Below are 12,268 nucleotides of genomic sequence, written 5' to 3'. Positions count from 1 at the left end.
ACTTAATCTTATATTAGTTTTAAATGAATTAAGAAAAGTATGCCAAACATTTTAATGCATTTCCTTGGGGAGAGGGGGAAACATTATTCCAAAACAGTATTCAAAATAAAGAATGTCATCTGCTCTTGAGCAATTGTAATTTATTTTTTAATTATTAAAAATTAATTTTTCAATAAAATTATGGTATGGAAAGTAACAATTACACTTTAATATAATAATCCATATTACCTTTACACATATTTTTATAGTGTTCCAATGTACACATTCTTGAATGAAAAGCAAAACCTACCTGCTTCTATTTGACAACTCATACAGCTAACTGATTAATATTATGCAAGAATTTAAAATGCAATAATTAGATAAAATGTTAAGTAACTCACCTCACTAGTAAGCCCCAAAGGATTTTTAAAGAAAAATAAACTTGTTTGTGAAATGAAGAATTTTATTCCAAATTCATATTTATAAACTTCTGTTTCAAGTATACAAAGTGTCTGCTTTCAGTCAAAATAAAGTCGAACAATGCTACAAGTTCGTCATATAATGCATCTGAATTTTAAAAATAAATTAGGTTTCAAACAACAAGGGCCAAAGATAAATACACAATGTTAGTTCGGTCAGAAAAAAAAAGTGCTCAGTATATAATAAGGAGGAAAAAAATAATAATAAACTTTCAACAAGTGCTGTAACTTGAATGGCTAGGGAGTGCCTCCAAGGCTACCCCAAGGAACAGCCACCTGTTGGCAAAAACTACACCTCCAGCTGTTTGTTTCTTTAATGCAATCCAATCACAGCATGATAACAATTACAAAGTAGTAGTATGTTGTTAATGACATGAGAAGCAGGCAGACTCAAAAGATAGTGAGCTCCACATTGGTTAGGCAGAGACTGTTGCTTCATTTGGGGAAGCTTCTACGGAAGATGAACCTTCACATTTTACAGCACTCTGAAAAGGAAAGGGAAGATTAATTTATGATTATGGAATCCAAATATTCTATATAAATACACACACAAACTTCAAAATATTCTTATCCCCTACCTACTAAATGCTCAAGAATTCACTTTTCTCCTTTAGGTATAGAATTAGATTTATACAAAACATCATAGAAATAAAAATTAAATAGCTTGTAAATACAGTCCACTCCTGAGTATCCGACATACAGTGGCAAAGGGCAGGCTGGAGTCCTATAAACTTATTTCTTTGTCCACCAATACTAGAAGCCAGTTTTTACAGCAAATTTCACTGTTATAATATGTATTTTCTTGCTTTTTATAACATATAAATTCTCCATTTAACACAAGCCATATAGAATGTGGACATGGCTCGATGAATCATAGAAGCAATTGCCAGTAACATGTCAAATTAAAATAGAGGGCTCTGTACCGATAGTTTATACATGTTTATATACTTTACAGCATGTGTCAAGAATTTGAAACAGAAAAAATAAATTAATTGAGATAAACTGTTCACATTTTAACAAATTTTATAATTCCTAACTTAAATGCAGGAAACAAACAAAACTTTAACATAAATAGTAGGTTTAACCACAGCAAAATGCTGATATTTTGTGCACAACATGTAGGAGAACTGTAGCATTTGCCACTTCCAATATATCTTGGCGATGTTGCAAATACAAAGCCTTGCCTTCCTCATTCAACTGAGATAAAAGAAAATTAGGCCGGATAGTTGCAAACTAGATACTCAAGAGTGTATCTTACTACTTAATAAATTATATTTTCCCCCAATAGCAACAGACCCTTTAAGCCGGACATGTACAATCACTCCATGTCGATAGATTAATAGCATTCCAAACTCACTAACAAGGGGGAAAACATGTCATAAGTAGCATGATGGTGTAGAGTAGAAGATAGGATATGCAACACAATTACTAATTTTCACCAGTACATCTCCAACACTATTTCGAATAAATGCAAATAGGAAGTAAAAAGTTTATGATGTATGAAAGGGCATAATCTGTACATTCTACACCAAGCACCTACAGAACAGTCGGAAACAAGTATTTGCAAATTATGTGTGTAAATAGTTGAGCTAAAAAAAATCGATTGTCAGACTTTACTGATAAGATCTGTAGTTCTCTGGATGACCAGTTTAAGTCAGAGACATCAAAATTGCATAAGAGGTTAGAACACTTTTTATAAGAAGGGGAAAACACACACAAACTAATTCCTACCTTTTTATTAAGCAAATTCGACTTATTTTTAAACAAATCATAAGATAAATTTATTAAGAACAATTTCTACTATACTGTAAAGAAACTTGTTTCAGTGTTTTCTTTTAATGTTTAAATTTATAATTTATTTTAAAACATATTATAGAAATTCAACTTTTTTCTCAAAATGAATATCAAACAACATTATTTGTATAGAAACAAAATAGTCAAGCATACCAACCATTAATTAGGTCTTAAAATATAAGATATGATTACTGTTTTCAATGACATGCAAGTAAACACAATTTAAAATTTCTATTTTTACATACATAAAACAAATCAAATAAAACTATAAAAAAATACAGTAGTTTTTCATAACTACAGATTTAAGAACTAGAGTAACAAACCACATTTCATTTTACAAAGAACCTAAATATTTTGCATTCATCTGTACAAAAAGAATTTTCATTTTTCAGAATATGAGGAGGTGCTGTTTATTTACTTGCTCTGCAGATGTTTGCTCATTAGAATACCCCTTGTTCGTTTGCTGTGAATCACTGGGTTCTTGTGACACTGCATTAGAGGAAGGCGATGCATTCGTGCTGTTTGAATTATCGTTTTGGTTACCAGGGACATCAGATTTGGATTCATTTTCCCGCCCTTGGCCATCATAAGAGCCATCTCCTTTTCTGGAAGGATCATTGTCTGCGGACCTGGTCCTGGTATTAGATCCACCACGGCGAACTCTCCTTCGGTCCATTCTTGGTCTGTAAGGTGGGCGAGGTCTGTATCCCTGGCCTCTATCGCGGCGCTGGCGTTGATCATCTTCTGCTTCCGTATCCTGAAACATATTTTTCCTTTAATATTTGTAGAATATTTATAAGGTCTTGCTTAAATTAAAGGCAAAATGCATACACAGAAACCAAGTATCTCCATCTTAAAGTGATGTTTATCATTTTATCATGACTCGGAATCTAGGAGATGGATGAAAATGTAATCTTCTTAAATCTTAAGCCTAATCTTCTTTAAGAGAAAATATCTTTATAATTTTATTAACTTTTTAATGGCAGCACAATAATTATATTTGATGTGTTTTATTACAGGACTTGCCAGAAAGTATGAATTATAAAAGCATCCATTTTTTAAAACTTAACAGACTCTGTTAATGACTCGTGCCACTAAAACAAAATACATATGCTTAATTGTCATTACTGCGCAGATTATTCAGTGGCTCAGACAATTTTTAAAGACATGTAAATTTTAATTTTGGTCATTTGAAATTTTTGAAGAATGCCAGCTAAACTCCTTGTGCTCAATTTAATTTCGGAAACTTTTGTATTAAAGCAATATTTAATTTCAGTTAACCACTGCACAGCATAAAATATTAAGAATTTTTTCAAAGGTTTTTCAGTATTGTCTAATGTGTATGTTTAAACAGGCCACACATACTTCAAATCAAATAATGAATTTTTAATAATAACCTAAGTTAATTACTAAAAATGCATAATGTGCCCAGCTCATTACTGTAGAAGATATAAAACCATGCTCCAAGTAGTAATTTAATAGAAAATAAATTATAATAAGTACCAGACTGATGAACGTCCGACAGCAGGCAGCACATCATATGTGGTACTTCCAAGTGATGGTTTTAACTCATTTTATTTAACAAACTGGAAGCATCCATTCTAATTACTGTTAGAATATCTGCCAATTGCCAAAATAGCTGCTAGAATTTAGCTAAAATAGCTGCCAACCAACTGATGGTTCTAACTCATTCTATTTAACAAAATAGAAGCATCCATTCCAATTACTGCTAAAATATCTGCCAATTTCTAAAATAGCTGCTAGAATTAAGGATTTTTAATATTCGCATGTCAACAAAATACATAAAAATTCAAAACTAAATTAACCTTAAATGGTTTTATATTAGTAAATCATATATTCCTTTTAAAAATTCAAGAAAGTAACAGATTTTAGAATACTCGTAGATGAAAGCCATATTAGAAAGTGCAAATATCTTGATTACTCAACCATGTACTTGCAGCAAGTAGAAATTAAAATAAATCAGACAATGTAACAGTGTTGTATTAATACATTTAACACAAAACAAAACGAAAAAAACCTTATTAGTTGTTTCTCCTTCTACACCACTCTGGCTGCCTTCTGTGTCACTCCTGGGACGGCGTGGCCTACGTCGGAAAAATCGGCGTGTAAAACGTCTGGGTGCTCGTCTGTTACTGCCACCACCTCTCTGTGGCCTCTCATCATCTTTCCTCTCCTGACCATCCTGAAAAAGGAAATCCAATCAGTATTTAGGTGAAAGTATTTCAGTTTTTCAAAAGAATATGCAAACCATGATATCGACAAACTAGCCTTAAAAAGTGACTGTCCCATTATGGAATAAACTTGCCGAGTTAATCAGTGTACGCTGTAATGAGTGATAACTTACTATCCCTAGATAGCCAAATATTTCAAAACAATAAAAAGGGATAGGTAGCAGATTAAAAAAATTTAATATTCAATATATCTACATTACTTTGATTTATTTACTAGTTTATTTTGACCTTTTTCTCATCATATTATTAGCACTAAATTAGTAATGCCAATCAACTTTGATGAACTTATCCGATCAGTCTAAAGTATTATTTAAAATTATAATTGCACAATGCATTTTGATTGGTAATCTAAGTGTCCATATAACAAAATTAACTGCTGAAATCAGTCTAGATGCTAACTGACTTAAGAGCTCTGACTGGTGCAGTGGTTAAAGAAGAGGGATTGCCTGCCCTCAAAGAATGTACAGTAAAACATTGGTTTTGAAATTACCGCTGAAAGTGGGGGCTAGGGAAGGAGGAAAAACAAGCTTTGATGCATACATAAGGATTCATGAATTTTCTTTGGTTTTTATATTTTAAATACAAGATTTTTTTAATAAAAAAATTAGAAAAGGAAGCATGCACCCTCCCAAAACATTAATACACAACAGATAACACATTAAAGTGCTAAAAAACATTGCAATTTATTTAGTTATAATTTAAGTAATTATAAAACCTTGTTTCTTAAGGATGAATACACCAATTAAAAATATTACATCATTGCCTTCTTGATGCATGTTTCTGGGCGGGCCTCGTGGAGGTCCTCGGTAGTACTGCCTAAAGAAAGGACGGCGCATTTGTCGCCTCATAGGTCTCTGGGGTTGTTGAATCTCGTCATCAGCATTTTCTTGACTCTGGCTATCTTCACCTTCAGTTCGTTGCTATAAAAAACAATTTTTTTTATTACCTGCTGCTCTTGATTATAATCAACAATGCATATATATTATTTTTGTAAAAGCACGTGTTTTTTTTTTAAATTTTAGGAATAAATTAAAAATTTATTATGAATTGCCTAATTTATTTTCAAAAAATATATTTAAAAAACATATGTAAAATAACACAAGTGAAGCACATGTTAAGAAAAAAAATACCTTTATATACAATACCAATTATGACTATCATGCCACTTAATAAATAATTTAACAGATTAACAACAATAAGCAAACTGAAACATAGTTACAGATATAGTTCATTATATTAAGAAAAATTAAAGCTAAACTTAATAAATAAAAGAATCTTTAAAACAAATGTATCAATTCTAAATTTTTTTAAAAAAAAATTAAACATGAAGTACAAAAATCTTAGTCTTGATTCTGCAATATTTGTCTGAACATATAGATAAAAAAATTAACTAAAAAAGATGCCCATTTGAGATTTGACAAATATGACGACATAACTAAATTTGATTCACTGTCAGTAAATAAAACTTTTCTCCCAATATTGCAAAAATTTTGTATTGCTCTAAGATAGATTGCAATTGAATAAGTTTAGGAAACCATGCTCAGTTCTAAATCAACAAAAATTACACATTTAAGACGTCAATAACATGGTAATAAACTCCTAAAATCCAAAGAGTTGTGCTATATATGTGCATTTGAAAAACGTTTATTCAAATTTCAAATTAGATGCATAAATGAGTAAGAACATTACCAGCCTTAATATTAACATGCAAATCACATTTCCTTTAAACCTGCAATGTAAACTTCCTGAGGTTATAAACATTAATTTTTTCAAACCAGGTACTACGAGGTAGTCTTGAATCAAGAATGCCTTTAAGATGAAGGTTGTATCAGCAATTTAGTGAGTATGAATGCAATAATGAAATATTCGACAAGATAAATATTTTCAGAATACTCCAGAAAGAAGGTATGCATAATTTTTAGTTACAAAAGTCATAAGAAAATATCCCAAGAAGACAAAAATCAGATTGCACGAAGACACCAGCCAAAAAAGACTGCCACATTTGTCATAATAGCTCTGGTATATAGTACAGTAATTATAGCAAAAATTCAGGCTTCTGTTGACATCACAATGATATAGTGAATGATAAGAAATCAATTACCCAAGCAACAGCTCCAAATTACATGGCTTACATCTCAGTCATCTACGATTTCATTGATATTAAGCTAGAGCTCTTGGGGTGGGGAGATCCTTTATGTTCACAGAGAAGAATATACCGATCATTAATTTATGTTTTTAAGCTAGTAATGGTAATATGATAGAAAATTTTCTCGCCTAAATAAGAGCACTCATTTTTATCCAACACATAACATGGAAGAAAATCTGTTACACCAAACTTACGTCTGAACAGAAATGCAGTTATTTTTTAATGCTATTCAAAGGGACATTTTCTAACAAGATTATGCTTGTATCTATATAACCATACAGATTGTTTTTGTGTTGTCCTGACATACAAGATCAGAGATTTTCCTTCCACTATACACGAGAGGAATATTACTGGATGAACAATCCAAAACCATCAAGGTCCATTGTCGATTTAACCGGCTATATGCAACAAGCATGGAACTTCATCCCATAAAATAACATGCAGCACCATATAATAAAATGTATCAACATTTCCATTATTGCATTTAAAATCACAGTGGTTCCAAAATTATATATCATCAATTCAAATTTGAAATAATGCATCTAGCATATACTTTAAGTTGCGACTGTCAAACTTAATGAAATATTAACTTAGATAAATGTCAAAATTAACTAAGAACAATTTAACTAATGCCAAAATTTCATCGTTCAAAACTGATTTCTTTTGGGGGATTTCCTTTTCCATTATATTTAATAATTTCCAGCTCTTAGAATTTAACTTTTGCTCCATAAATGTTTACAGATACGGTAGAGAATTTTTAGCTCAAATTTATTTTAGAAATTTTTAGAACATTGAGAAACATTCCAGATCAAATATTTTAGGATACTGTATTTTAGAAGCGAATACCATTACATAAATATTTGGACATTATAGATTTATGTATTCTAAAGTATTATATTTCTAGAAATTAGCTTAGCTTTTTAAAAACATTTTAAAGTGGTAAATTTAGATTTTTCAAATGCTCACATAGTTATTCTAAAGTGCTTCTATATTAAGAAAAACATCAAAATAAATATAAAACTATAAAAATGAGATCAGTCATTTTAACTCAAATATAAATATAAAAATGCATTTGTTAAGTACTTAACAATACCAAGTTTAAAGTACCATATAGAGAATTATAGTGAAATTTTATATAATATAATTTAAAAATGTATAAAATTTAGAATATGCCCATACTGTTTTTGTTTTTTTTACTTTTAGATTTGTAAAATGTAGCTAACAGATATTTTTATATTTTAGGAATGTTTATACATTCCTTAATTCTAAAACACCACAAAAAAAATACATGTGAAGAAGCACAAAAAAATTAAAAATTGTGTTTACTCTAGGTGTTCTGGGCACGTAACGTCTTCGCGGAATCCACCTCCCACGCATACGATTTCGATCAGCAGCATATGGACTACCCATTACTGGAGCACCATCAGGTCCAGTCACATTAGCAGCTTCATTACCTTTCTCGCCAACCACAACATCAAATTCTACAACTTCACCATCTCCTACACTTCGAACCATTTTCTTTGGATTATTTTTCTTTATTGCAGTTTGATGGACAAATATGTCTTCTTTTGTATCACTCCTATAAAATAAAAACAGCTTAATCTTACTTCATTTTCTACCAAAATAATTTGATTATTCTCAAAGAATTTTGACAGATTTTTATACAAATGATGGTTTTCAAGATCGAGTATAATTTTTAACAAACTAATACATGCTTTTTAAATCTGTTTTAAAATTATTAATTCATTCAACAAAATCATACCAAACAATAAAAAAAGATATGCTAAAAAACACATAAGAAGAATTGAAGAAATTTTTAAATGATGACACTGATATGCCACTTAACACGCACATAATATCCAATTATACAATTCCTCTTATTGTTAAGAATGTCGAGAAGAAGTGATCTAATTAGGTATTGTTTGTCAACAGACGACCACATTCCGACGACTCCATCTCATTAAGGGGCGAAACGATAAGTGCATTTCCGGTATTCCCTTTGACCTGGATTTCCCCTTTGGATACTAGTAAATGTAAACATTTCCTCCTTTCACCCCTATTTTGATGAATTAAACCCATCCTAACGCATGTGCAAAAGTGCGGAACATTTTACAATCCGTTCTGAACAATAGAGTATGAATGAATGCAAAATATTTTGTTTGTATCATACCACCATCCAAAAAATTAAGCATGCATGTTGTGGAAACTTTTTTTAATGAAAAATTAGCTAGCCTTCTACATTCTTATTATTTATGTACTATTAAGCTTAAATGCTCTCTTAGACTTTTAAAAAGAGAACAGCATGCACATTTAATTTCAAAAGCCACTATTTTGATATTAATTTTTTGTAATGCCTCAGCAAGCACAAAATTTGGAAAAAGACAAAGATAATGCATAGAAATTTATTTATTTTTGCTAACAGAATATAAAGTTATAATTTTAATATTAAATTGACAACTTTAAAAAAAATTATTTTGAATGGATATAGATTTTAAGAATTAAAATTATACTCTCAAACACACAAAATAAACCTTCTAATTCACTACTGCAAAAATGTTTAAGGTACTGTGCTAGATGCTATATGGTTCGAGCTATATATTATTGTGTTTATGCTTGACTTTACATCTCCTAATCATTTTTTTTTCAACAAAATACACATTTTCTTATCTGCATTCCTAAATTTCCATATTACATATCATTCATATAATGAATTCTGATATAATATAGAATGGATTAATAACACTATAATAAAACTCAATATACATCTCTAATCTTGTTAATGATGATGGACCTTTAAGTCTTTAGGCATTTTTTTACACCTAAATAATTAAGTTGTTACTCAATACTAAAAAAATAAGATTTGCAATACTCATTTTAAAAGTTATACAAATAAGTGAAATTTCTTACTTTGCAATAGAATAACATACTCTGAACATAAAGAAATTTTAGTATTTGGAATAAAATAAATGCTCATAGAAGTAATATCAATTTGCTGTCCAATATTTACGATATGTACTTAACAATCTTTACAGAGCAATGTATTAATGTTAGTAGTTAAAATTATAGTGCACAAAAAAGCAAGTAATAATTAGAATTATAAAATTGAAATTACCTATTAATGAATCCATAACCATTTTTCACATTAAACCATTTAACAGTACCCTGTACTTTTGTAGCTGAAAAAAAGAAAATTCGTTATTTTTTACATCTAGATAGAAAAAAGAAAAAAAAAATACATATGAAGTTATTTTATATAGATTCATTCTACTTTTTTCCTTACTGATGAAAAAGAGCTCCAAATAATTCTTATGTTTTCTGCATTCCACTTGCAAGATGGAAAAGATTCATCCCAAAGCATATTAAATTATTAAAAATTTCACATAATAGTTAGTAAATAACATAGCAAAACCTCAATTTAATTGATGCAATTTCATTAAGACTGACATTTAACAGAGTAGTAAAAAAGAAATGGCAAGTCTACGGCCCTTTTCCAGCAATATCAAATTTTTTTGTGGGGTTTAATCTATACAGTAAACATAATCTATTTTAAATGTTAATTATAATACACAAACCTCCAGCATTTCCCTTTGTACTAATTAATACATTAAATGAAGAAGTCACAATATATATATATATTTTAAAATAAAAACTATGCATTTCTCTCTTAATACTGAGTTCATACTCATTTCTTACTTTTAAGTGTTCTTGTCAATATATATATACCTATTCCTTCAAAGATGAATTTTCAAATACAATATGCTAGCTTAACTTATTCCAGAACCTATACATTTTTCAATTTAAAAAAAAACCTGCACTTATCCAGCAGTATAGCACAATCTTTTGCATTCAAGAAGAACAACAGCAAAATATAGTTCAGTTAGTTGTTAGCTTAGCTATTATAAAATACAAGATCTTAAGATCATAATGCTTATAATTCTCTTAGGCTGCACTAAAAAATCTAACATTACACAAGAAAACTTAAATTTTCAACAATCCACAATAATCAAAATACGAGCCAAAAGAAATAGTAGAGTATAATTGCAAAATTGTAATATTTTTAAAAGTGATAAATTAGCAAATATGATAACTTAAGAGTATTATTATTTAAGCATAATATTGTAAGTGTACTATTAGACTAAGTGTATTAATATTTAGCGAGTTTCTTACAAAAAAATCTGTAACATTCTTTTGCTGTCAAATACCAGAATTTTGATATACATTTTGAATGATCCAAAAATGCTTCATAGCAAATATCTTATTATCTATGTAACCAAATAATTATAATAGTACAGTTTAAAAATAATCTGCCCATTTCACTAAGCATAAGAAAATTTTCTCGTTTGTTTGAATACAATTTAAATCTTGAACCAACAAATGAGAAACATGCTTTCTAATAGATGTGTATTTATTATAGACATATTATGCTCATAATCAACCAGAATTTAAAATAAATGCCTCCAACAACAACAAAAAGTCATTCAATATGAATACAGTTACAAATCGGATACAATTAAAACTATGCTATTCAGCACATTTGAAAAATTTTTAAATCTAAAATTAACTTCGCAAAAAAAATAACGAAATTATTCTTTGACACTTTTGTACATTTGGCTACATGATCACTTATATATATTCAAGAACGGCGTGTAACACAAGCGATCATTTTTACGCGAAATATGAAAGTGTTCAACTTAAAAACGTGATAGTCAAATTATAGAAAAGGAGAGAATACACTGATTTTGCAACCATGCTAAAATATCTCTTCCAAACAAAACAAAACTTTCTTGTACATAAATACTTCTATTAAGTTTAATTCTTTCAAAGATAATCAGATAATTCTTTCATAGATAATCAGAAGACGCAAAATAAGTAAGAATAAAGTTATTCTGAAATATACCTATTCAAAGATTTTTAAGCAACTAACTACCGCCCACTTAAAAATAAAAGCAATTGTGTTTACATGTGATCTATTATTTACATGGTTAATCATCCAAAGTGAGAGAGTCAACTGAAATAACTTTCTGAAACAAAACAATATATCTAAACTTTTCTTGTAAGTAAATAATAATTTTAAAAACAGAAACTGGAAAACTCAGAAATAAAATAATTAATGTGAAAAGCAGCGATCACCGTTGAATGCGTTGCTACAAAAAAAAATTATTTTTAGTGGATATATAGAAATAACTCTTTATAAGAATCAAAACAAGCTTTAATTCTTTTCCCAAATGAAAGCAAAATATAACATGTAAAAAAATGTGACTACAGTTATTAGGCCTAGTGATATTCTACACCAGATTGAAGATATTTGATTATTAATTACCTAGAATTTTTTTAGGAGTGTTGGCGGGCAAGGAGGATGTTGAAATTTCTTCTTTTGTGTCCGACATCTTCCACAACGAGACACACTTCGAGGTCAATAGAATGCGACCCTTAAATTTTTAGCCCAGAATTTTACAAAATCACAGCTCACGTTTTTCCGTAAGTTACTCTTCTCAACTCTTGTAAACCATAAAGCAACGGCACCGGCAGATAATAAAAAATATGAGCAGCTAACTATGAGAGAAGTTTCCTAATTGGTTAAAAATATTTACTGTGATACTGTAGCATTAAAAAAGTAA

At 29.5% G+C, this 12,268-nt stretch overlaps 1 protein-coding gene across 1 annotated transcript; it reads right to left on the bottom strand.

Moving 5' to 3' along the window:
* Nucleotides 1-421: 421 nt before the first annotated feature.
* On the bottom strand, nt 422-12,193 carry LOC129971264 (Y-box-binding protein 1-like). The gene is made up of 7 exons (XM_056084864.1): nt 11,971-12,193; nt 9,763-9,826; nt 7,977-8,229; nt 5,260-5,424; nt 4,291-4,455; nt 2,671-3,009; nt 422-943 (listed from the first exon to the last, which is right to left on the bottom strand). The coding sequence occupies exons 1-7, from the start codon at nt 12,035-12,037 to the stop codon at nt 875-877; spliced, it is 1,122 nt and encodes a 373-aa protein (XP_055940839.1). The 5' UTR covers nt 12,038-12,193; the 3' UTR covers nt 422-874.
* Between the last annotated feature and the right edge of the window lie 75 nt (nt 12,194-12,268).

Source organism: Argiope bruennichi, chromosome 6 (assembly GCF_947563725.1).
Source record: "Argiope bruennichi chromosome 6, qqArgBrue1.1, whole genome shotgun sequence".
Classification (NCBI taxonomy): Eukaryota; Metazoa; Arthropoda; class Arachnida; order Araneae; family Araneidae; genus Argiope; species Argiope bruennichi.
Note: the sequence above shows the minus strand (reverse complement) of the source record. Positions and strands in the feature narration are given on the sequence as shown.